Source organism: Centrocercus urophasianus, unplaced genomic scaffold (genome assembly GCF_019232065.1).
Source record: "Centrocercus urophasianus isolate 14NV4802_14NV808 unplaced genomic scaffold, USGS_Curo_1.0 seq_13, whole genome shotgun sequence".
Lineage (NCBI taxonomy): Eukaryota > Metazoa > Chordata > Aves > Galliformes > Phasianidae > Centrocercus > Centrocercus urophasianus.
Window position 1 is genome coordinate 25,540,073 of NW_024884475.1, and position 26,907 is coordinate 25,566,979.

The following is a 26,907-nucleotide window of genomic DNA, read 5'->3' on the forward strand; positions in this document are numbered from 1 at the left end:
TGAATGGACTAACGCAGAAATAGAAAAGACCAATGAACCTACAGTGCATGAGAGTTAAATTATTTTTCTTATGTGTATACATCCACGTAGAGGCATGTTGTTTAAAAACAAAATTAAAATTAAAGTAATTTATTACACAGTAATAATCCTACATGGTGGACGACTTTATGGCCAAAAATATAAGTCTAGCTTAATGGAAGAAGTCAATGTAGAAAAACTTAATGCAAAGATGAGTGGATAGTCTGATAAAAACTATAAGAACATTTTGGGAGAAGTTTCACTCTTCAGTTGCAGCTTCTAAATTCTTTGTTTATGTATCTACTAATGACTGCTGGCACAAAGGGAATCAATAGGTCGGATGGCTCATTTGACTTGACACAGCACAGCTGTTCTTCTGTGGAACACAAATGCAATGCCCTAATTAACACTGCATTACTTACACAGAAATACCTGGAGACACAGGTGAAGAGGACTCTGTTAGTAATTTGTCTGAAGACCTACAGGTTGCAGATGTAAAGAAAATTTCTGATTCAGGTAAACTGAAAAGTCTGCTTTTTTTTTTAATATAAATTCTTACATTTAGTAACCTTGGCTGGATTTCTAAAAGAAGCGTGCACTGCAACAACAGTCAGAAAATGTAGAGGTCTTCAAAGCAAAAGATATCACAATAATAACCATACTTCTAATAATTACAGGCACACGTACACATTTACAGTGCTATGCTGAATTTGACAAAACCAATCTATTAAATAACCCTTTTGAAGATTTAGGGACCACAAAATAAAGAAGAAGCTATAGATTTAAGGAAGTTGAGTATAATATTACTGCATTTGTTTAAGCAGTATATACTCAAGGCACATAATTATCCATCTCCTGTGCATAGTCTAATACAGTGTTCTCAATTTCACAACATGATTTGGTCAGTATTTAACAGAATTCTGTCAACACCCATGCCAGCGGTGAGAATTTCATTTTCAGATATCACTTTCTAGCTTGTGGTGGCCACTGAAAACGAAAGCCATACGCTCTTTACAAAGAAACATTACAGCTTACTTCTGAAAGCATAACTTCTGGGGGAAGTGGGAGTTCAGCACTGAGCTAAAGGCATGTATGAAAGTCTGGAAGGCTGAAGGGTGGGTCTTTCCTTGGCAGAGAGGACCTAATGGTCTCCTTCAGTAGCACAAGGTAGAATGTGCACATAAATAAGGTGTTAAGGAGTACTCTAATACAATTTAAAATGGTCTAAAGTGAACTTGAAAGGTTTTAATGTCAAATTAAAAATCTTCTGTCAGATGATGTTACTGTAAATACTTCTCCAGAGAATCTGGCAGCTTTTCATATAAGGAAAGAAACAGCTATGACAAGTAAAGAGATAGTTGATGATTAAATGTAATTTGAAGTATTCTGGGCATTAGCATTCTTGCTTCACTGCTCAAATGTAATTAGATTTATTAATTTAAGTTTACTCACAAAGAAATATGCAACTAGCCTTTTACCGGATTACCACAGACACCTCAGGCATTCATTAGGGAAAAAATAGGTTGTCACAGAAAGTACATTTTCTAAAGAGACAAAAGATATAAGAAATCATAACCGCTATTCAGTGAGATCTACTCAAGACAACTTGTAAAATGCACCAAACTCCATTTTCCCCCGTGAACAGGTAAAATCACCACATTGTAACAATACGCAGACTCAGCAGTGCTACTAAACTGTCCTAAGGCTTAGTTTTTTTTTCAAATGCTTGCTGTGTTAATATTGTAACCTTCTTGGATTGCAAGCTTCTGAACCAGTTAAGGGAAAGTTAACTGTATATTTCCAGGACAGTTCTGAGCACTCATTTTTAACTTTTTAACATTCCATTAGGATACGTGTAGTAGTTTGGCAGCTACAGCTTACCATAGTTACCATTTCCCTTTTCAAATATATGTACTTTAATGGCATTTTTTCTTTGTTTCTGGGTAATTGCAATTGCGATTTGTAAAATCTCATTTTGTAGGCAAAAAATAAAATTGCAAGTATATCACATGTTTCTCTAGATTAGCCTATTCACTCTGAAGACTATTGTTCCAACTTCTGTGGGGAAAAACAGGCAAAAAACAGGACCCACTCCTGATAAGATGCCGTTTAGTTTCCAAAATCCTTTTCTCCATTCCCAAATGAACAATACAGGATCCAATTATTTTATCACAGATGGTAAAAACTACTTCATCTTTAATGTTATTTATGGTACAACCATTAGGCACTATATAAAGCAGAGAACAGAAATTTGCTTCTTACTTCAATACCGTGGGCACTCTATTTTCTAGTTTTGATACTAGCCTTTCCTTGATAATTCAAGTGAATTTAGAGTGAGAAACTTAAATAAAGAGTATGTAGCTTTGCATTCACAAAAAGGCAAGCAGCAGCAGGGATACCATGTTACAAGGGTTCTTCAGTATCAACAGAATTCTGGCAATCCATAGCTTTTAGGATGTGACCTCTGTTACCTATTACAGCAGAACTTCCACAGAAAACCTCAACAAGTTTATGATTCTAATCTATATATATACATGTATTTATTTTTCTTTTAAATACTTGTAAAATAAATAAATAAATGGACATAAATATGAATTTAGAAATTCAATTAACCTTGCTCTGCATTTTCATGCTGGGGCATCTTCCAAATTTGTACATAGAAACAGCAAGTGGAATTAAGTGCATGTTTGTTTCTATGAACTAGAGACTTCTGCTTTCTGGAAACTGCAGTAGCATAAAAGTGCAGAGGTGTATAAGATTCCTCTGCAGTGCATGTACTTCTCATGATCTTATGTGTGCATGTGAGTTAAAAACTACAGTGACATTATCACCCACTGCCAATCATTATGAACAGTCCAGTCAGGTATGCCAGGTTCCAGCAAGGAAAAAGATTGAGACAGTGTTAGTCAAAAGACAAACCCACCAGTCTGAGGCAAGTGCTCAGTTATTTGATGTTTCATTATTTTTTCATCACTGCACAAATGTATTTGCCACTTAAAGAGTAGCAAATGTCCACTTGGGAAGGAATAGATAGAGGTAAATAAATCCTTATACATTCTTTGACAGACTGCAACTGTGCTTGAGGTGACTGGCCAGCAGAGTGCACCAGAGCCTTGTATCAATCACAGAACCATTCTCCAGTCAAAAACAGGCAAAGAAAACCCAGGGTCACTGTAAACTTCTTCCTATCCTGATAACAGTTATCCATATTAAGTCAATCTGGAAATAAAACCAATGTAGTCACTTTTATTTCTGTTTCATAAAACATGAGATTGCTTTTAAGGGCAGCTAATTCCAGAAATCTATTTAGAACAGCCAATTCGAAGTCTGCATGCGTAAGCACACATTCCAAACATGTTACTTGCAGCGTGACCACAGACTGCGTACAGGTATTTGATTAAATCTAAAGTAACACAGGAAACAACAGTGAAAATAAAGACAAGACTCTAAGGAATGCCAGCAGACTGATGCAAAAACATCTATGCGTTTTGTTTCCAACAAATTACTTCTCTTGTCATTATTTTTGTTTTTCTTTGTGCTGCTTATGTTACTATATGTCTCTCTAAGGACAAATTTGTGATAAGTTGTGACACTGCCATGGTACATTGTTAAGAAAATTATTTGAAATGGTTGTTTAAAGCTAAGGTCTTAAGTCAGAACATACTCAAGGCATTTATGTTGGCTTCTCTTGAATATTGCCTGTGAGTAGAATTTTTAAATGTTTAGTCAAAAGAGAATGTTTTAATGCATATGTCTTAGGCTGGTGTGAAGTAGGTGCACTTTTGTATCATAAATGACACAGATGAGGGTAAGGACTAAGACGCATTACTAATCTTGCTTAGTGAGCCAGAACACAGGATAAATAGCAATAGTGAGCACAGTACTGAAAGAGAACATAGCTTGTTATCAGTCTGAAGAAGTAAATGGGAGAAGACTGCTACAGTACTGCTCAGGTGGCTTTGTGAGCAGTGCTCCAAATACAAAGTAGAGATTAAGCAAGTTTGCTGGCAGTCATTTATAGCTTGACAAAACAACATGGATGGAGCCAGTATCTTTTATAAATGTCAGAAACCAATGATGGTTTGCTCTGTTTGGCTCAGCCATGCTCTCCTCATGCCCTCCCCCAAAAACTCAGGCAAATGGTTCAGAAAAAAAAGGCAGGCTATCTACCCACACATTCTTGGCTCAAAAGAAAAAAGAAAGAAAGAAAAGCACATGATGCTGGTCACATCATAAAGAATGTCTGATGCAAACAAGCCTGTATTGATTCAGGGGGTAATTTTTAATAAAATGACTATAGATCGTGTGCTATTGCTCAATGTTTGTGGGCAATATTCTTGAATGGACCGAGGCTGGGAGTCAGCAGCTGCTGTCATTGATCTGCAGTGTGGCCTTCAGCATGTAATCTTTGTATACCAGTTTCCTCACCTAGAAATGATGATTGGAGAGACCACTTGCATCATCTGCCAATTTGTCTGAGGGCACAGGGGTGGAGTTCCCCATTAAACAAGGGAGAACCAATGACAGAGGTGCAGAGCTCTCCTCCCCGTGGAGGAGAGCCCATGGACCCACTGTCAGTGTGCCCAGAGCCTGGGCCCCAATAGTGTGAGGTAAGCGCTGCCACAATTGCAGCAGGGGGGATGCTCTGAGGACAGGAATGTAATACCTTGTCTCTATCAAGCAAGCAATCAGTCCTGCAGATCAATTATCCAGGCAGAGCACACTTATGTCAATGAAAGGACTCTTGCTCCAGCTGAGGCTAATTCAGTGACTCTTGGCATCACTCAGCTGGGAGTCTTTCAAATTTCAGTGGGTACTGAAACACCCCCTACAAAAGTCACTGTCTTGCCTGTTCTGCTGCATGCAGGTTTATCAGTTACTATGTTATTTACAACCATGATCAGAGAACAATTCTAAACATTCTGATCCAGCTTTTACTAACTTAAGAGTTTGCACATTTCATCCATAAACTTACCTGACAAGTTGTCACGTGGTATTCTGGAGTTATTTTATAATTGCTTACACTAGGCTTTTAAGCCCAGCATTGTCAAGAAGTGACAGTCTTAAATTAAGAGATGAAATCTCTAGCAATAGTAATCATTACAGACACTGTCAAGTTGGTGGTCCTAGAGCCATATCTTAAGGATTGTTTAGTTAATAAGAACTCTAAATCTCTGTTGCAGAAATCCTTGAAGATGAGGAGGACTTCAGCAATTCCACCCTGGCAGCTCTGGAAGCTACACAAATAAAGAAGGAGACAATTGATATAGGTAAGTGAAGACCGTGTCCTGATATTTATAACAGTTCTACTTTAATGGGAGCTGTAGATCCCTAAGATTCATGTTACTCCTACTTATACTCATTCTACTTCTAGGTTATGATAAAACCTGTTCTTGTTTTATTTCCTAGTGAAAAAAATGCATTAACAGTTACCTCTCCTTTCATCCATTAAAAAAAGATTGTATTTCACCTGACAACATACTTCTCATGCTACATGTGATAAATATGTGCTTGTTTGTGACACAAATACAGGTTTGTTTTTTTTTTCTTCACAGCTACTAGAGGGTGACCTGGACGACTAAATAGCTATCCCATAAACACTAAACATTTTATGCCTTGTCTGTCTTTTCCAACTATTTCAAGACAGTCCATTAAATTTGAGACTGTTCACTATCCAACAGTTTGCATAAATATTCTGTGTTATCTTACCTCTAAAACTGAAATCAGAGTTGAATACATTCAACAACACGTATTTGGGAAATATATTTAAACTACTTAAAATTGACATCAGAGTACACGTGGGATATTAACCTTCTGGAATAACTGAACATAGAAGCTATGGATGGTCACGGAAGAAAGGCATTAGAGAAAAATAGCAATGACATTGAAATCTACTATCCTGACATCCTGAATCAAATCCTACTTTTACAGTATTACTGTTTATACCCAGAATTTAAATGAATGAGTAAAAAAACTCAATGCAGTGATTTTTGGAATGAAAATTCTTTGCCCTCTTAGACTGAAAGAATATTTCCATTGTATGCATCAGTATTTCTGCAATCCAGGCAAGGAGCTGTCCTTGGCAATTATGTTATCTGAAATTGGTTGTTCAGACCTCCTGTTCAGCACAGCTTTTACAGCTGTTTACATAACTGTAAGGAATATGACACTGAGGACAACACCAGAGCAATGCCATCACAGCAATGACACTGAAAACGCAAATTACATTAAGGATAAAGTAAGACCGTGTCCCTGAAAGTTCAGGGGCATAGCAAGGCCACCCGAATGCAAAGAGAAGAGTTCATGCACAGTGAAACAGAATACAAATGATTGCTTTAGTTGCACCAATTCCCTTTTCTTGTCGCATAATATCCATTGAAGATAGCAATCACTTAGGTCAGAAGTACACAAATGCACAATGAGATTAGAGTGCACGGTTGAGAGAACACGAAAGCAAAGCCATCTTTCCTGGGTCACAGTTTAAAAAAGAAAATAATAATAATCACTCAAGAGCCCAGGAATAAAATCATAGAATGTTTTGGGTTGGAAGGGACATTTAAAATCATCTAATTCCCATTCCCCTGCTACAGGCAGGGATATGTACCTCTAGACCAGGTGCGCTAGAGCTGCCTTTCGGTTCAAGGCTGTATTTCCAACAGCTGAAAATGCAAGAATTTTCTGAAGAATTATGGGGTGCCTAGTCATGAAATAGATGTTTATGAAACAATTTTTCTTGTTGTCATCCCAAGTTAACCACACACACTTTTTTTTTTTAAAAAGGAATGTAATTTCTGATTATAATTTTCAAGAAGTTCGATCCCTACTAGTATGAGTGAATCTGCAAGAGCACAACTGTACAAATGGCACCCAAAAATGGGTGGCATGCCTGTGCCAGTGAATGTGCAGAAACATGTTATGCAAATCGACCTATATGAGAGATACAAACCATTGATGTACGCCTACACATTTAATTAAGTTTTTAAACTTGTGTGCAGCATCCACAGCTACCTTTTGGGGAACACAGCAGCAGAAACAAAGATAAGGCTTATGAGATATGCTAACAGATAATTTGATTTAGGGAGGCATGTAGCGAAAGACTTATTAAAGCCCTCTAAGACTAATGGGTTATGACATTTTTAATTAAGACAGGTGTTACCTGCAGAAAATGACAATAATCCCTGTGATTAATTTGCCTATGTCCACTTTCTTTAAACCCGTGTGTTTCTATAGATGATGATTCTATAAGCTCTACCTCAGAAGACAGATCATGTACGCCGCTAGCAAAACAGATAGTTGGGACAGGTGAGTATTGATTTCCATGCATTTACTCTGAAACAGAGTCGCATTGTAATTTCAGGACCAAAGCTGGATCAGTCAAATCTCTACCATAAACGCTACTTTACTTTATTTGCTTTTGTCTGTTGTCTAGTCTTTGCACTACACCCAAAGTTTAGTTTCTTATCATTATTCTCTGTCATTAGTAAAACTTGAATTAATATTTTAGTGACGCTTTGTATTTATTGTATAAACACCATCTGCTTTCTTCTAAATATCCATATAGATGTTTTTTTCTTGTATTCAATCCCTAGAAGCACTGTCATTTGAATAATACTTCTTCTTGCCACTCTAATTTGACAAAACACTGGAAAGCCAATTTCCTACAACTGCTGATAAATTGTTGCTTTTAAAGCTTTAAACCTATTGCAGTCCTGCACACAGCACTCAGATACATCTGTCTTTAGTTTGACAACAGCAACAAAATCGAAAGAGAAAAAATGTTGAATTTTTTACGATTACCAAGGACAGGAGATTATATATATATCTTGCACTAGATCTATATATATATAGATTATATATATATATCTTGCACTGAAATCTAGAAAGAAATGTAATCGCATCTGGATATTAATATTGCAAAACTAAAAGATTTTTGCAACCAGGCAATTATTATAAATGTTAATTAATCCTTCAGCTGTCACTTAACCATTAACTACAATTACACTTCAATGTGTGTATAACTCAGCAGTATCCGGTTGCTTCATTATATTTTCAGATAATCATATCCCCTTGGAAGAAGCACAAAATCACTTTAAAGTTATCACAGTTAATGATACTGGAGCAGGAAAGCACTGGAGTGACAATGAAGTCAGAGCTCTGATAAATATATGGTCAGATGAAAAGATACAGCAAATGCTTGAAGGGGCAACAAGAAATAAAGAAATATTTGAGGAAATTGCCAGAAGGTTAATGAAATGTGGAATAGACAGAGACTGGAAACAATGTCGCACCAAGTACAAGAACCTAAAATATGAATATCGTGCACTGCAGAAAGAAAATGAACATCTTGGTAATCCCAGGAGGAAAATGAGATTTTACGATGAAGTTGACTGTATCTTAAGAAGACAGCCTCTAGGTCCATCAGGCTGGGGATGCGAAAGTTCAAGCCTCCTGTCAGGTACTAAAAACTTCCATAATGAGATAAAGCAATTACACACAATGTTAAAAGTTGCTTGTTTGACACGCTGTTCTTGGGGTGAGGTACATGGTCATAATGAGGAGGGAAAAGAACTAAAGAGCATGTATCTGGACTTGATGATCTTTGTGGGTGTTCTCCAGCTCAGGATATTCTATGATACTGTGATTATTTGATTCTGTGCACAGTCAAATAGGCAATACTCAAAGAATAGCGGTGGTTCTCTGGAGGAGTTTAGAATTAAGAAAATTACCAAAAATGTACAAACACATGAAGTATTCAATGTTACTGGAGAGTCTTTGTGCTTAGGGAATCTTAAATGACGTACAGTGAAATGGTGCTAGAAAAATATGGCAGATTTCAGAGGTGATCCAAGAGGCATGTAAAGCACTTACGGATAGAGAGCTGCAAGCTGATACCAAGTGCAAGGGCTCCAAACATACAAACTTCATTAATTCAATTCACAGCCAGGAGAGAAAAAAATCCAGGGCTGTGATACATATTTTGATACATATTTCAGCACTTGTAATTATTACCTGCCTGGAGCAGAGGCAGGTGCCCCTGAGAGTCAAAGCAGTCAGGTAGATCAGATCATATAGAAGCAACTTTGCAAAGCATCTTAGAGCTCAATGAATTATGGTAAACTATGATTTTTGTCAACGTATTAGGCAATAATTTGCAATGTTGCAAATATTATTTGAGGACTTGAACCAGTTTGGTAGCAGAGGTCACAAGGACAGCTTGAGTAGAAATGGCTGAAGCCACCCTTACTTACATCCTTAAGTAAACTGTGCTCACTCATGAATCCGAGCCCTAGTGAGGTGTCCAGTGGCACCATCTTGTAGTGCCATCAGTTGTAGCTAGAATTAAGTCCACACAGTTATGAGATGACACTTTCCCAGCTCCCTTGTTCTTACCCTAAATGATATTCTTAAAGCTTTCATTTTCTTCCAAATCTAGAAAATGCAGATAGTATCACTCATTTCTAGTCTTTTTAAATAGAATTTTTCAGCACCAAAAATATTTGAGCCAAACTGGTTGCTTTATATTTTATTATGCTAGAAAAGGGTTGTGTAACCTGTGCTGTGAATACTGCTGCTGAATAAAGGAAAACAACAGCCATTCATAAAAGATGCTTTAATTATTAGCTTTGCTAAGGTATCTGCCAAGCAAACACGTCTCTACCTTCATTTTGTTTGCCAGTCCAGTGCCTGACTTTTCTAGGAGACTCCTATTGCTCCAAGTCACTCATCGCAGTGCATTTGCTTTTACAGTATTAAGGCATTTTGGTTTGTGACTATGTTTTTAGAATCTCCACAAAATACTTAAGTTAACTTGCTTCTCTCTTAAGTTTCAGTGGGAGATGTTACAGCAAATGCAGGATCCTTGGGTATCAAGAGAAAAACATGGAATGATGGTAAGAGCCTCTGACTTTTTAAAGCACCTATACATTACTGTTAATTGTAAGCCATATACTAGTTTACACTTAAGAAAAAAAACACTCCTAGAACTTAATACCAACCCCCAAACTAACATTCTTCTTGTACCATCAACAATCTGTAAAAAGAAAACTTCAGATTAAAATGTGAACCAGAGGGAAAAAGTGCAATTCCTTTGAGACCTCATCTGTGATAAAAATGAGGAAAACATCAGGAAGTAATTCTTTGATTTAAAAAAATAAAATGTAAGGAAAAAAAGAATTAAAAAGAGGAAGCTGTTTTAATAACCTGTGCTGCTCAGAGGAAAATAATGATGATATCACAGTCATGGTTGTGGTTTCTTTATATTATACTGTGTAGTGAGTAAATGAAAAATTTTGTGCCTAAAACTGCACAAGAAAAAAACGATTTAAGACACCTATTCTCAAAGAAATATGTTATAGAATTACTGTGAGAGAAAAATGAAGGGATGGACAAAAATATATGATATGCAATTTGATATAGGAAAGTAGAGGAGCTATTTTCATTCCTGCCGAAATTGGCAAGCCCTAAATGATCAAAAACTCCAACAATGAGGAATAAGAAAGCTAGTTTTTGGGAGGTTCCCCCTTAATGTCTGTCTGCAGGCAAATGAACACAAACAGGTCCAAACACTACAAAATTTTTGAATTCAAGCTGCTCAGTGCACTGTTACAAACTACCCCAAAAAGACTAATTTTATGTGATTAAATACACTTTCATTTATTGTCACCTAGATAACTATGTCTTGTAGAAGGCAATAGGTAAAACTAAAATTTTCAAATACATGTGAGCAACACAGTAATTTTCACAAGGTCTACTTCTTTCCTACCAGTCATTATACAGTGTCCCCTTACACAACACTGAGTAATGCTTGCCAAAAGAGGGTACTCCAAGGCCAGTATTAGGAAAACCTAACATGTGCTAAACTTCAGTCAGCATTTCATTGACTTGTGCACTCTAACTAAATACTTTGCTTTTGTCCACAGAGATGTCACCCATTCCACTTAAGAAAAGTGCTTCTGAAAACACCATATTCCAGTTTCAAAAACTATTTACAGAGAGAGTGAACACAGTAGCAGAAGGCAAAAAGTTACTATTAGAAAGGCTTTGTAAGCAGGAAGAAATGCAAGACCTCAACAGAACACAGCTGTATGCACATCCTTCAGCCATGCAACAGGTTGGTTTAATGAACTTTCTACCAAATTAGCATGCAAAAAATTCTCTCGGATGGTAAGAAGTTAAACAGACTTTTTTTGTGAGAGAAGGTCACCCACATGAGTACATGGTTGCTCCCTTTTGATTTTTTTCACCTTCAGTTATTTAAATTGAAAAAGGTATGACTTTCAATTACAATCCTTAACAATGAGATTTTAGAAGTAGCATCAGTCTAATAAAAGATATAAACTCTCCCTGAATGCCTTAGCTCACCTACATGACACAAATAACAGGCTTAACTGAAAGCAAATACCACTCTGATCAAATAAAACATCTACACTTAACATTTCAACCCATCAAATATGACCATGTTAGCAAGTCAGAAATTTTTATGATAATTATACCATTCCATGAGTGCAAGGCTAATGCTGCATAAACAAACTGAAGCTGATTTGATAACTCACTGCAACAAGATTCACTCTTTATTCTTTCTGGATCCCGTATAAATCAGTTCAGTTTGCTAATACAGCCCAGATGAAAAAAAAAGAAAAAGGAAAAAAAGAAAAAGCAAACTATATTCTGTGTAGGTAGTGAACAGAAGCAGCCCAGCAAGTTCTCAACAGTGCTAGCCCTAACTTGGAGCAGCTCAAATGTTAGATTTGTCATACTGTGTCTGTCCTCACAGAAGGGTGACGCTAGGAAGGCTGTATGACAAAGAAGACAAACTTCACTTAAAATTCTGAGTAATGCACTCTGAGGATTGCAATCCTTCCAGAGCTTTGCTATCATTCAGTACAACAACCCCGCCTGCACCCTAAATCCTTTTTTCCTCTCCCAGAAAATAAAAAATACATTTATTTTATTCATTTGCTTTCAAGAAACAAGTATTTAAATGGTACTGTTCAGGTAAGAACTGCACAAAAGCACGGAGGCAAATGACTGTCCGAATTCTCAGCAGCTCAGAGCAGGTACTGGAGAATGCATTTGGAATCTACATATGGAAATTTTCATATCAGCACTAGAGGGTAGGCACAAAGCAAGAACTGACAGGAAAAAAAGAAAAAAAAAGAACACATGGCTTTCTAACCAAAAGGTGTTGTTTTTTTTCCCCTCAGAAAACATGTCTGCACGTGCCATAGAGCAGGATTTACCTAACAAACAAATGTGCAAAGAAGGTGGATCTGCTTTTGTGTATTCTGCTTTGTGACTACAAAACATAGCTTATTTTCTAAAATCGTTTTAACATTCTTTATCATTCTTTTTTGCCATTCACATTTATTCTCAGTCAGTAGTGGCATGAGATCAAATGTATAGGGCCATTTGGCATCATCTAATATTTTCTTGCTACTCCCACTTACTTGTTACAATTAACCTGAATATATAGGAAGATTAGACAGATAAATCCAAGTGGTGTAAGGAAAGTCCTTCTTCATTGCAGCTGTGGTTATGATTCAACATCATTTTTTGGTTAGAGACAAAATAACATGAATGTTCCACTTAGAATTCCAGTTGTGTAGAGCTATGGTCTGTCACCTTTAGACAGCATCACCGAGGGTAGTGACAATGGGCCAAATCAAGTATCACCAAAATGAAGGATTTCTCAAAAAAAGTCCCTTGAAATTAGCAATTACTTAGGCCAATATTCTCATCCTTTGAGAGTATTTTTACATCCACTTGAGCTTGTGCTGTGGCTCTGCTCTGCTTTAAACTTTATAATAGTCACACAATATGTAGTCTAGGCACACTTACAAACAAGTTGAATGGAACCTGGGGTACTGACACATGCTAAATGTTAGGTGTGAGAGCACTGCAGGAAAACTGAAAGGGCTTGGGAAGTACAACTGCTTAGAATCACACTCTTAGGAACCGCAGTATGGTTCCTGTTCAGCAGCATGGCCAGACCAAGTTGTTCACATATAACTGCTCTGATAATCTAATATAAACTACTTCATAGAAATGATCCAGTTGAAAAATCAAAACCAACATCAAAGAAATGATGGGAGTAACAGCAAACCTATAAAAAAACAGAGATCTTTGCTCTTCTCCCTTCTCAAATATCCATGCTTTTGCCAGAGGACCATCCAGAATAGCATAAGGACAATTCCGTTTCTTCCCCAGTTTGCAAATCACAGAATCACAGAATGGCCAGGGTTGGAATGGACCTCAAGGATCATGAGTTTCCAACGCCCCTGCCACATGCAGGGCCACCAACCTCCTCACTTAATACTAGACCAGGCTGCCCAGGGCTCTATCCAACCTGGCCTTGACAACCTCCAGGGATGGGACATCCACAACCTCTCTCTGTAAAAAACTCTCACCACTCTCTGTAAAGAACTTCCCCCTGACATCCAACCTAAATCTTCCCTCCCTCAACTTAAAACCATTTCCCCTTGTCCTGCTGTTATCTACCCTTTCAAGGAGTTGATTCCCCTCCTGCTTGTAGGCTCTCTTCAGGCTGCAGTGAGGACACCCCACTGCCTTCTTCAAATGAGGATATTGATTTTTTAGAGGTATAGCAGATAAACATCACAATCACCTCTCTGATCTATATTAAGTGTTCAGTTCACCTCTCAAACACACTTATTCTGATATGAATGGCTCACTTTATGTGCCTTTGATAGGGCTACTACACCGCAAGGAATGCCCCGTTTAGATTTCCTGGTAGACCAAACTACATCTGGGACAAATGCATGGAGAATGGGCTCCACTGAGCAGAAGTACTTGCTTTCTGGGTGGATCCACAATCACCATTGTTGCTTAAAAGGCGCTCTCCTCCAGACTCCCACCTTTCTTCTGCAGCAAAGTAATCTTTGTGCTGGTACAAGCACTCGTGCTCAAGCGAGTTGTCCAACCATAAGTTCTAATCTGATAAAAAGCCCCTCCAAACAACTCTGTGTTGCTGGTTTTGTTGTTGTTGCTGCTGCTTTTTTTCCCCTTAAGATCAAGAACAGGAATGCAAGACATGTCAGAAAGAGCAGCCAAGATAGTCTGTTTTACCCAAACCTCCTGTGTCATGTACAAGCCTCCCTCCATGCATCAGGCTCTATTGTGAAGTATGGCAAGTCAAGCCAACCAAGAGCAATCCTGTGAAAAGAACTGGAGAGCTGTATCACACCTGCATGGATGACTTAACTAAAGTCAACGAGAAGAAAAATTAACAGTTTCACTCTCACTCCATGGCTAGGTTAACGTGATGGAATTAAATTCCATTGGCCACAATGAACATAACAGCTGTTCTGAAAGATCTTCATTTAATAAACATTTCACACCACTTCCCTCCTGTTTTTCCCACTGCTTATGTTATTTCATTCCAATTGCTTACTCTACATCCAGAAATAAGACCTAAGGCTGAGCTGCATTTTGTGAAATGAGCATTAGATTTCAGTGATTTTAACTTACAACATAAACCTGCCTTCACTTTCCGGAAATCAGCATGCAGGAAGTTATACAAAAGCAGAGCAGAGCAACAGCTCACCACACCCAAAGGTCTCCATTCTCCTCTTCCTGCAGTAGTGAGGGTTGGAACATATAATTGTCCACATCTAGCAGCACAGAATGGCCTATAAACTTACACCAATCTTAAATGAAGATGAAGTGTTAGTACATCTACATGCAGTATGTGTCTCTGAAAGTACTCAGGAATGCTTAACCAGCACATGCAGCATAAATCTGCTGTAAAATATCACAAAGGGTCAAATAATTACTAGACAAATATCTTTCCCAGCATATTCCACAGGTAATGTATATAGAAATAAAAAAAACCTGGCATTTAGACAATTAAAACATTAACAATACTACTTTCACCTCTTAGGATGGAGGATGTGCTTAAGTTAAATATACTGAAGGTTAAATATACCACATAGCAAATTATAAGGATCACTACCTGTAACACATCCATGCTCCTCAGAAAATTCCCATTCAAATACTGCTGAGTCCAATTTGCTCCAGTAAGACTCACAGTGTAAGATAGGATACCAATAGCTTGCTAAAAAGCCTTTAAAAATCCATCTTGCAGTGAACAGGATGCATAGAAAAGGTAGATAATGATATTTAATATGCTATACTGATTACAGATATTAGAAAGAGTGGCTAATTGGAGGCAACAAGTAATTCCACAGGAGAGAAAATGAAGTAAAAATTCTAAACATAAAATGGTGATTGTTTTGGCAATACTGCGTGAGTTTTAATAGTGGACAGTAAGAGGGAAGATATTAGAAAAGCATGGCTTCTTCTCCATTTACTTTCATTCTCTTAACAAATCCCATACACAGACCCAGCTGAACTGGGATAGGCAGGATTCCCTTATTTAACCAGGCTTCCACCTGCACAGAAGAGGACTTTCAAAGACTTCGTTAAAAAATCAGTTTCGGTGTATGGCATTACTGCCAAAAATATTTCCCAGAGAATTTTGCAAAAAGTTAACAGAAATCACACTTGTTCCAAGATTAATGTTGCAAATTTGTCCTGGTCAAGGACTTCAATGACGTTTAATAGATTTGCAACTCAAAGTACTCCTCCTCCCTCTCTCACTGCCCCCAAGAAAATCTTCTCCTTACCAATACGCTTTAACTTGACTTTGGCACGCTGTCGGTCGATTTTACAGTGACTTTGTTCTCTAGCTTACTTTTCATAAAGATGACTTAGAATACCTGTTTTTAAGTTTTCTTAGTGTTAAATCCAAAGTAACAGTTTTAACTTCAATAGCCTTAAAGTTTTCACAGAGAATTCACTGCTAACGCAGCTATAGAATGTGCCAAGATCAGATGAAAATGGCTAAAAAATGGTTTTAAGTTAAATTGGGACTGTGTTCTTAGTGCAGGGAAGGCCTTGATTAGTGTGCAAGTAGGAATACACTCAGTTTTTGTTTCAGTTCACAGTACATGACTATAAAGTAAAGCCAATAAAAAGCCATATACTGCCTTCTGCTTTAAAGAAGTGCAAATTTAAGCTCCAAATTCAGGCAGCTGTTTTTTCATTAGAGAGGAAAAACAAACAAACAAACAAACAAACAAACAACTTAGAAGTTGTTGCTCACGTCAATGCAGTGAGATCCCAAGTCTGTCTTTCATGTTGTGCCTGCTTGTGGGCTCACTGCAGAACCCAGCTGACACATATACCTGACTTCACGCAGATGAGTTTCAGTGGTAGAAAGAGCACCATTCAAATACATGCATTTGAACTCATGCTAAAATATTTTCCTGGAGCAATCCAGTGTACTGAGTTTTAAGTTTTCAGTTGCAAAGATCCTCACTGAAGTAAATCTCTCCAGTGTCTGACTATCTTTTTAACACTGTAAAAATCTCACCTCATTTTAGGCCACTTAGCACAAAAAGCAAAGCCCTTCACATTGCTGAAAACAACTGTATCAGGACATTTAGCACAAAGAATTCATGCCATGTGTTCTTGTGTCATGTAACAAAAACTCTATGTTTATGTGTACAGATATGATTTCAAAGACCAGAAATTATAACAACTTCCCAATAGCTTTCTCTTTTTTTGTGGGTCATCTCAAGAACGCCTGAAGATCCTAATTTTTAAAATCCAAGATGAATTAAAGGACAATTTCTCACATGTATAGCACAGGAACAATCAGCAATGTAGAAGAATTGTGACTGCACCCATCTCAAGCCAGTAGTCACTACCTACACATCCCCACTAATTTCAATGTGAGGCCTGAAGACTATATGTTCCATTGGACAATGAAAGCTCTGTTAGTTGCTGAGGGCATGGTTAGGACCATCCATTAATATTTACTGCATCCCTTTCATATTTAACCCCCTCAAAAGGAATATGGCTAAGAGACACTTCTTAGCTTTTCAGTTTAAAAGAACAGTCTTAACAGATTTTACCAATGCAATATATGCTATATATCTGATTCTTGGTTTTCAAGAAGTGTTCCAAAAAGAAGTAAGAACAAATTTGGTACCCTATTATCTCTGGAAAGGGATGGCACCTTTCACTACACCTCACAGCAGAATGCTAAGGAGAAATACAGAGAATATGGACAGAAATGGTAAAGAAGGAAAGGGGAAAATCAACATCTCAGCTATACAACACTTCTATTGACTGCTTGCAAACGTGTAACAAGTTGCATGGACTTTCACTTTACAGTGAAAGTAAGCAAGTTTCCTTTTACATATGCATCAAAATTTATGTCTCCAAAAAAGCAGCCTTTAAAATCTTTGACTTATATTGAGTTAAGATCAGAATCAGAGGCAGGGTCTGTATGCCTTTATTCTGTAGTTTTGTATAACTTGCAAACTGCTTACAGCTTCAGCCACAACATTAGTATTACTATCATATAAGATGCCACAGGAGATATTAGATATTAAAGAGCTCATGGAAATCAAATAGAGCTGTCAAGTATCCATTAGAAAAAGAGAGAAAAAAAACTATTCTTTGAAAATTGTGAAACAAGGTTGCAGTAAACATTGAGAGAGTACGTTGCAAAGTGACAAAAATACATCGTTTTATTTCCAACTAAGAAACTTCATCCATGTCCAGCAGTGTGACTATAAGCATAAATGAACTAGGATGTTTTTCCAGGCTCTTTACAGAAAAATGGCTCAACCAAAAATGAGGCCACTGATCACATGGCTTCATTCCTTGCATTCTGTAGCTTTATCATTCCCAATAAAAATGATTTTGATGGACACTGACAAACATGTATAGTTCACAAATGATACACCTGCAACCCAAAGAAGACTGTTAGGATGTAAGTGTGATGTAGGGGTGCAGCATTTTACCTGTAATGTATATGAGACTCAGATCTAACAGAAAAACTGATTGTGTTTTCTACTGTTGATCCAAACCAAATTCGGAGCAACCCTTACATGTTTGTGACCTCAAAAATGTAGAGAACAAATTTGTGCATGTGTACTTAGAGCAGCACGCCTTCCCGAGTTGCCATGCATGTGAATGTTGCCTACCGTCCAGCAAGAGGAAGTTAAGCAATATTGTGCAGGTGTTCGCAGGCCAGCAGCCAGACGCAGCATGTGCGTGTGAGCCTGTGCGGGTGCTCCCACGAGGAGGTCGCACTTTCCACACTGAATCGCAGCGAATGCAGCTTCCTTTACACAGCCATATGTCTCTCAGGTAGACGGCGAGTTTTATTTTATTATTATGATACATCTGAACGGTTACGCCTAAGAGGAGCTTGAAACTCCTCGAGAACCGTTCTGTTTCTGTAGATTCAGGTCGGCGGGACTGCATTTAGGCACGAGCATCTCGCACAATGCCGGGCATGGCATGGCAGAGCAGGGAGTCGCTAAGGCAGCCGCGGGGCGGCCGGGCCGGGCGCATCCCTGCCGCATTCCCGCGCGGCCCAGGGTCGGGAGGAGCGCAAAGCCGGTCCGGGGCGATGCCGCTTCCGAAGCGTGCCCGGGAGCAGCTCCGAGGCCCAGGGAGGCTGCCCGGACGGTGCGGGATCGGGCCGGGCCGGACAGGCCCCCTGCCGCACAGTTCCCTCCTCCGCCGTCGGCAGGACGGCCCGGCCCAGTGCCCGGCCCCGCGCTAACTTCCCCCCTCAGGGTGCGCCGTCCGAACGGCCGCGTCCCCCTTACCTGTGCTGCAGCCCCACCAGCCCCAGCGTGATCACATGGGGCACGTCCAGTTCGGTGGGCCACACGCCGGAGGCGATGCAGCCGAACACGCCGCATTCTTCGCGGATGCCCAGCTCCTCCAGCTCCATGGCGGCACGTGGCGGCGGGGCCCGGCCCGGCCCGCTCCGGCGGATCCCTCCCGCGCGCTCCTACGGACGCCGCGCGCAGCCAACAACGCCGCGCCGCGCGGAGCCGCGGGTACCCTGCCGGGCGGCCTCCTCATTTACATGCGTGGGGGGCCTCCGGCCTCGCTCCCCGCCCGGTCCCCTCTTCGCTCTCCACCCCCCGCCCCGCCGCCGGGACGGCGGGGAGCCGGCATTGGCCGAGGCGTGGGACGGGGCAGCGCTCGCTCGGGGGTGGGGATGGAGGGGCGCGGGTCGGCCCCGCCGCGTTGAGCGGCGATTGGCGCGCGGGCTTCGCCGCCCCGCCTGCCCGCCCCTTCCGCCGGGCCCTTCTTACTCCCGCGGCGGGTCGACCGCGTGTGCTCAGCTCTTCTCCTGTGCTCTAGGTGCCCGTCGCCGCCGCAGTTATCGCCATGGCCCCCGCCGCCTCAGGTAACGCGCGCCGCGACCGTTGGGTGCCGATGGGGTGGCGGTAGCGGGGAGGAGGGCGTGGGAGCGGGAGTCGGAACCGCGTTGCCGCGCTCCCCGTTGGGCCGTCTGCAGAAAAGTTTCTCTTTGCGACGCCGTCTTCTAACCGTTTCTCGTTCCCTCGCCCCGGAGGTAGAGGTGCCGCTATCCGCGTCCCGGAGGAGCGGAGGCGGAGCGTGGGCGGTGAGTCCCGCGGTCCCGGAGCCGAAAAGCTCCGCGCCTCGCTGCCGTCGCGGTCGGAGCGCCGCGGGGCGTGTCGCTCAGCTGGGCTTCGGAGTCTGGAAAACGGTGAAAAAGTTGTGAAAGGGGCTCCCGCCGTACCAAGCCCTCCAGGCAGCGCCCGCAGCCCCGGGCTGCGTGTGCAGATGGCGCTGGGGCTGGTTGCGCCTCTCACGCGAGCTGACGTACGCGACCAAAACTCGCATCTAAAATGCTCTTAATTTTACTTTTTCTCTAGAACTGAAACTTGGTAAAAAAGTTAATGAAGGTAAAACGAAAGAAGTGTATGAGCTGCCGGATATCCCGGGATGCGTTCTGATGCAGTCCAAGGACCAAATAACGGCGGGGAATGCCGCCAGGAAGGACCGGATGGAGGGGAAGGCTGCCATCTCCAACACCACCACCAGCTGCGTGTTCCAGCTGCTGCAGGAAGCAGGTTTGTATTGCAGAGGTGGAATTAATGCCTGCATGCTGCACGTGTTGTTACTCAACACTGCCGATTCCATGCTCCTCCTTAGCCTCCCTGAAGGCTCTGATATGTTTTGTTCAGACTTAATTTTCAGTTCACCTTTTGTCTCTGACACTACAGAGCTGGGTGGGTGGCCCAGTCATTTGGAACATGAGAGTATCTGGCATAATCTTCTGACCACGTGGTAGAGGTTCTACCCTAGTCTGAATGTAGCCCTGGACCTCCCTTTTGCTGCTCAGTCTCAGCTGATGTAAAAACTGTATGATCTATTATAATAAGTAATAAATTTTAGTCAGTCGGCAAAGTCATAGCTAGTGTGTTCCATGTGTGAGAAAGAGAAAGAAGGCCTCTGTAGAATTATATTTACTTCTGTACAAGTAGTTCTTAAAGCATTAGCAGATACTGAGGTCTTCTGCAGATTGGTGAAGAGGAGTGCATGATTGGGTCATTCGGTATAACCTCCAGCTGCTGGCTTCCCTGGGAAGCCTGTTGTTTATGCGTGAGTTAAATACGTTGCCTAAGTTTGTATGGCCAGTAATTAACCTAACAATTTAAATATCCAATAGCCTATGGGTATAGTATGAGTTTTAAATGCTGAGAAGGTGCCTCAAAGATTTTTAAGTGGCTTTTATTTGGTAGCTTCTGGCACTATAGAGTAAATTCCGGTTGCATTTTAAAGCAACAAAATAATTTCCAGGATTCTTTCTATTGTGGTTTGATTATTTGAGGGCATAAATTGCAGATAACGTGAATGTGTTATTGTAGAAGTTTGTTTGCTTTTCGCAACTCTTCTTAACCTTAACTTCTTCAAAGGTGGTAGTTCAACAAATTCTGTTAAAGTTTTTCTTTCCTTTATAATGGAACCAGTGTGAGCCTTTGAAAAGCACATATACAAGGGGGGGAAAAAAAAAGCCCTTTTCTTAGGCTTAAAATACCCTAAAGAGATTCACTTCATCCTTTAAGTACAATGAAGTGCAAGATTTTGTTGTGCTTAAACTTAGTTCCTTGTGACTCTTGATTCAACTGTGGAGTTTGCCTACTAATGAAACTAAGCTGCCATCCTTCTATTTAGGAATCAAAACAGCTTTTGTCAGGAAACAGAGTGACACCGCTTTCATAGCAGCTCACTGTGAAATGATCCCAATTGAATGGGTCTGCAGAAGAATTGCTACTGGCTCTTTCCTCAAAAGAAACCCTGGTGTCAAAGAAGGCTATAAGTTTTACCCACCTAAAATTGAGATGTTTTACAAGGTAAGTTGCTCTCTTGTGGTGAGAATCAAACTTAAAGATAAAACTCTGTAGTATCTTATTTAAAATGCTAATGGATAAGAGGTTGCACTGACTGACCTCCTTTTAAGGAGTAACTAGTTCAGGTATTCTGATGTTTTCATGTGTTCTCATCGATACAATACTGGCTCACAAAGCCATCAAAGAATAACAAGCCAAATTATATAAAGTAGATAACTCAAAGTGCTTTTGAAAATGCTGAATGGTAAAGAGTATATATAAGTTTTTGGTTTTTTTTAAAGCAATAACGTTATTTTCTAATGGCTAATTTTCCCTTATAGCAACTGAACTTGCGTGCTTTATGTTTGGTTCCTTAACAGGATGATGCTAATAATGATCCACAGTGGTCTGAGGAGCAGCTAATTGAAGCAAAATTCTCTTTTGCTGGACTTACTATTGGCAAGACTGAAGTAGATATTATGGCTCGTTCTACTCAAGCTATTTTTGAGATCCTGGAAAAATCATGGCAGCCCCAAAACTGCACTCTGGTGGACCTGAAGGTATGAAAATCTGATTTCCCGTGATCCTAATTTTGACAGGAAAATATATTGCTATAGTTCCTTACAGAAGCTTCTTATTGTCTTTATAGATTGAATTTGGTGTTAATATTTTGACCAAAGAAATTGTTCTTGCTGATGTTATTGATAATGATTCATGGAGACTGTGGCCATCAGGAGACAGAAGCCAGCAGAAGGACAAACAGGTAACATGCTGGTCTTTAAATTTTAAGTCAGTGGGAAAGGAGAAGGATTAAGAAAAATTCCACCCTTTAGTTAAGCATCTGTTTCTGTTTTCTTTAAATAGTGGGGGAGAGTAGGGAAGCAGGGGTGTTACTTCACTGTCATCAAACTTAAAGCAGTTCTGCTGTCTGATTTATTGTATTACTGAATGAATCATGTAGTGGCATCCTCAAGTGAATTGCTCTGAATGTACTTTTATTCATCTTCCTAAAATAAGGTGCATGGTAACATCATGCAGAACCTTGGTTGGCTGTTTGCTGTTTGGTTTGCTGTTGCAGGCAATCAAATCACTGCAAATTCCAACTTCAAATTGGTTGTTTCCCTAAGCTTACCCACCTGGAAACTATTGAAACCTTGATAGCCCTGTGGCAAAAAGCTTTCCATGTTACAAGTGGCCATGAATTCTAATGTAGTTTGTTTTTTCCTTGCTTCCATATCCATGTTTAAAAGAAGTAATCACATCCACTCAAACTTATTTTCGTAGAATTAAAGACTTTGCTCTTTCCATTTCCTTTTCTACGTAAAGAAAAACTCACTTTAGAATCTCTCCTGTAACTGTACCAATGCCAGCTCATCTTCTTTCCTTGAAATGGCATAAATGCCTCAGTTGGGGGTATTTGTACCAATGGTGGTAGCAAAGAGAATTGCTTTGTGCACCTGAAGCAAAAGATCACCTTTAACTCTTGCTTTTGTTTTTTGTGGTTTTTTTTTTTTTCCTTTTCAGTCCTATCGAGACCTGAAGGAAGTGACTCCTGAAGCACTGCAGATGGTTAAGAGAAACTTTGAATGGGTTGCAGAAAGAGTAGAGGTATTTTCTGCTGACTTTTTTCTTCTAATGAACAGTGTATGTGGTCTTTGATAACTGTCTTCAGTCTCTTGACTGTTTTTTTTTTTTTCTCTCCTTTTTTTTTTTTCCCCTTCTTCCTTCTGTCTTCTCACTTAATTCTTTCTTGTAGCTGCTTCTGAAAACAAAGAGCCAAGGTAGAGTTGTGGTATTGATGGGATCTACTTCTGACCTTGGCCACTGTGAGAAAATAAAGAAGGCATGCGCAACCTTTGGAATTCCTTGTGAGTTAAGAGTAACCTCTGCTCACAAAGGGCCGGATGAAACTCTGAGAATCAAAGCAGAATATGAAGGTAGGTGTCAAAGAACTAATGAATGAGAATGAGCAGTATCATGTACAGAAATGACTTGTCAACTTAAGTATCTCTGTAGGCTTTTTCCAGAATTTTTTTGCTTGTTGAACACAGCAATAAGCTGTTACAGTGCAGTTCTACTCTTGTTAATTACATGATAGATAGTAGATTGCACTAAGCAATTACAAAGTAACATATTGTCTCAGAACTTCCATTATTCAAGAGCTTGAACTCTGATCATATCTCACTACTGAACTTCTTTGCCCAAGCCTTGATTGTGCTAATACCTGCATCAGTAGGAAGATACTGCAGTAAATGTATTTCTGAAACAGGGAAGAATGGTGGTTTCCTCTAGCTGACTATAAATGTTCTTTGCTTACCTACAACACAGATGATATTGCCATCATCCTACCCATTTGTTGAAAATGTTCAATCATTTTCTTATGCAATGAGAAAAATACTTTATTTTAATTCAGATTTTTACTAAGAAAACTTGACTTTTCTTTGAAATGGTTTATAGGCTAGCAGAGAAGAGATAAAAATTAACTTGTAGGAATATTCCTTACACAGGAAAGAAATTAGCATTTGGTGAGAGGATGAAGCAGTTACATTGGATCAAAAGTACAAAGATGGTAATCACAGCTGAGATTCACTTATTTTGCGATGAATTAAGACTATAGGAAAAAAAAAAACCTATAGTTTAACACTTCAGCCAGAACGTAGCTGACTAAATCCCTCATTTTTAAATGTTGCTCTTTCCAAAAGCAAAGCAGCACCCATTCGTCTGATACTTTCTCTCAAGCAGAGGCAGAGTAAGTCATGTTAACTTGTTCAGTTATGGTAAATAGTATCTGGGTTTTAAGGCTGTAAGATCAGTTGTTTCTGTGAAGGGGAAAATTCAACATAAATTTTAGTGCTGTGTAATGGAATGAAAGAAATTAACTGCAAACTGAAGAACTGTATACTCAGATAAAACTCCAGAAAAGAAAGTGGGAGGAAGCAAGATGGACTGCTCTGCATGTGGCAAGGGGTTGGAGATTGATCCTTGAGGTCCCTTCCTACCCTGGCCATTCTGTGTGATTCTGTGTGACTGCCTATTTTTATTTTTTTTTTATTTTTTATTTTTATTTTTTTTTTTCCCCTGCAAGGAGATGGAATCCCAACTGTGTTTGTTGCAGTAGCTGGCAGAAGCAATGGTTTAGGACCAGTAATGTCTGGTAACACTGCTTATCCTGTTGTCAACTGTCCCCCCCTCTCATCTGACTGGGGTGCTCAGGATGTGTGGTCTTCTCTCAGACTGCCCAGTGGTAAGATGATCTTCAGCATGTGCAATTGTGCAGACCTAGCTATAGTTATTTTATCATAAACATGTACGTGCACTGTTTGAAACAGTGGTTTGATCAGTACTGAACAGTCTCTAGAAATCTGCATGCAGTCTTTGTCTGGGCTTTTTGCAGCTGGGAAGTCAGAGATTATGTACAAATACTCCTTAGAAAGATATGATCCTTTGCTTATCCTTGCTAAATATACGAGTTTGAAAGAGGAGTTAGTAACAATAGGAAGCTGTTGTTTCTGCTTATAGTACTCCATTTTTCTTCAGTAAATTTACTGTGATGAAAGATCGAATAATTTCTTTCTCTACAATTAGCTTGACTCTTCTACAGCAGTGTATTGCTACCATATGAATTCTGATCAGTTAGTGACTAGAACAGGTATTTGGCAGCTTACTGGCCCAGCAGCCTGTTAACCTCTTTCTTCATAAACTTATTGCTATGCTGGCTTTGGGTTTCAAATGCCATGGTGAGAGAAGTATTGAGACGTTTGACACTTCAGTAGCTTTAAAACTAAATCACATGCCTCTTGAGGGCTGAAACAAGCACTGTCTTAAACAGTCATTTAGAGGCAACGTTCTGCTTGTGCTTATAAAACATGTTTTTTGAAAGTAGCATTCTGCTTTCTTTGCAGGTCTTGGCTGTCCTACTACTTTGTCACCTGAAGGAGCTGCTCAGTTTGCTGCTCAGATTTTTGGGTTGAACAACCACTTGGTATGGGCCAAACTGCGATCAAACATGTTAAATACATGGATCTCCTTGAAACAGGCTGACAAAAAATTGCGGGAGTGCACCTTGTAAGTCCAACAAGTAATTACTCCTAGCTAGGCAAAGATAAGGGTGTGCACATGCATTTGCATCAGGATTTGCAGTTGTATGATGTGAGAAATCTTTTCATACAGAAGGAAGCATCTTTAGGGCAGCAGATAAGTTTGCTGTGTCCTCATCCCTCTTATGTATTTTTTTTTTTTTTTTTTTTAGTATAACCACTTAGTAAAAGATGAGAATATTTTAGACATCTTTCTGTAGTTGCAAAATAGTGCTGTTCTGCTCTTTAGTGTATACTGTTAACTACTGATGATGGTTTTGTCAACATAATTTGTGTGATTTAAATAGAAATCCATTTTTTTTTCTGTAAAAGTAACATTTTTACATAGTAATAATGTATGTCCTGAAGCTTATTAACTCAATGGGACTGCTAACTAAAACTAGTGCTGATACTGTTCTGCTTGTAATAATGGTATGCTTTCTTTTAGCAATAAAATGGCAACATGCTGTATTAATAAGAAAATAGGCTAAAAATGAGTAAGAGCCTGAAAGAAATAATTGCCTTATTTAAAAAAACATATATTTTTTCATGTGTACATGTGTGTATGTATATACACCCCATCAATAACTTTATTACATAACTTCTCAAATTAACAGTTCTCTTGTTTGTGACAAACTCTAATTTTGAATGGAACCATAACTAGGCTTGTTGCCTACTTGCTGTATAACTCTTGACTAGTCCAGTCTTTGCCCTTCAAATATTAGGCAGATCTACTGTGGATGTATGTGATGCTGTCAAATTATCCTCATACACATCAAATGTATCTATATTCCCTCATTCTGTTTCCATGGGAGATATACTGAACTGAAGGTGGGAACAAATAGTAAAGCAACAGAATACCAGGGGCAAGCCTAAGCATGACTGTCTTGTCTTTGCACATAACATTCTTCAAAATAGGTACTGATTCCAAGAAATATGCAATTACTCAATGTATGTACAACTTATGCTTTTATAATTAAATAAACTATTTAATTCAAAGTTGCCTTGTGGAGACTTGATAAGATACACAATAAGTCATCAGCTCTTAAGGTACAGTAAACACTTGTAAAAGAACCTTATGTATTAAACCAGCATAAAGTAGTAGATAATGTTGCTTACTGTTGGAAGAAGTCCTGTTGCTTTTTCATAAAATATAGTTTTACTAGTGTGTAGTAGCTCACATTTACTTAATGAGGGTAAACTGGATTGATTTCTGCTGTTCTTAGCCTTCACATGAAGGACCACATCTTCTACGTAGCTATAGCAGAGCTCCAAATAGTGCTGTCTTTCACAGTTGAATGCAGCCTTCTTAAATTGATCAAAGCCTATGCTGAAGCAAAACAACTCTACTTCTTTGTGTAGTTTTGAGGGGAATGTGCTTTTTTTTTTTTTTTAAACAACTTAAAGCTAGTTAGTGACAAAAAGGTTGAAATTTCATGGTAAAATATCTTAGCAATAAAAACTATGCTCTGTGTAGTGTCTCATTTCTTATATCAAATCACTTTCACCCTGATTATACTAACTTTGTTTGTAAACACTGACAACCTGTGTTAGGCATGAGCATGTTAAGTGCTTTAGTTGCCATGGAGAAGGTCATTCTTCAGTTTTTGAGTGTTCTT

General features: G+C 39.4%; 3 protein-coding genes across 9 annotated transcripts in view; 2 read left to right on the plus strand and 1 right to left on the minus strand.

Moving 5' to 3' along the window:
• PPAT (phosphoribosyl pyrophosphate amidotransferase) overlaps positions 1 to 18,813 on the minus strand; it is a 42,372-nt gene extending 23,559 nt beyond the window's left edge. Inside the window, exon 1 of the mRNA XM_042812649.1 lies at positions 18,669 to 18,813. Within this exon, the coding sequence (XP_042668583.1) occupies positions 18,669 to 18,796 (128 nt within the window). The 5' untranslated portion in view covers positions 18,797 to 18,813. The remainder of the gene's footprint in view (positions 1 to 18,668) is intronic.
• LOC122157182 lies at positions 4,543 to 14,221 on the plus strand. 7 transcript variants are annotated; one of them, XM_042812652.1, is made up of 7 exons: positions 4,543 to 4,628; positions 5,202 to 5,288; positions 7,249 to 7,320; positions 8,072 to 8,473; positions 9,843 to 9,908; positions 10,938 to 11,128; positions 13,728 to 14,221. In XM_042812652.1, the coding sequence occupies exons 4-7, from the start codon at positions 8,209 to 8,211 to the stop codon at positions 13,815 to 13,817; spliced, it is 612 nt and encodes a 203-aa protein (XP_042668586.1). In that variant the 5' UTR covers positions 4,543 to 4,628; positions 5,202 to 5,288; positions 7,249 to 7,320; positions 8,072 to 8,208; the 3' UTR covers positions 13,818 to 14,221. The 7 variants fall into 7 exon arrangements, with proteins under 7 accessions (XP_042668586.1, XP_042668588.1, XP_042668589.1 ...); XM_042812654.1 differs by lacking the exon at positions 4,543 to 4,628 and adding an exon at positions 4,661 to 4,827; XM_042812655.1 differs by lacking the exon at positions 4,543 to 4,628 and adding an exon at positions 4,907 to 5,011.
• A 340-nt stretch (positions 18,814 to 19,153) lies between the features above and the next one.
• LOC122157181 (multifunctional protein ADE2) lies at positions 19,154 to 26,287 on the plus strand. The gene is made up of 9 exons (XM_042812650.1): positions 19,154 to 19,261; positions 19,755 to 19,952; positions 21,058 to 21,236; positions 21,593 to 21,772; positions 21,862 to 21,975; positions 22,737 to 22,820; positions 22,969 to 23,149; positions 24,298 to 24,456; positions 25,115 to 26,287. Exons 1-9 carry the CDS (start codon positions 19,243 to 19,245, stop codon positions 25,279 to 25,281), a joined length of 1,281 nt encoding a protein of 426 aa, XP_042668584.1. The 5' UTR covers positions 19,154 to 19,242; the 3' UTR covers positions 25,282 to 26,287.
• Positions 26,288 to 26,907: the final 620 nt, after the last annotated feature.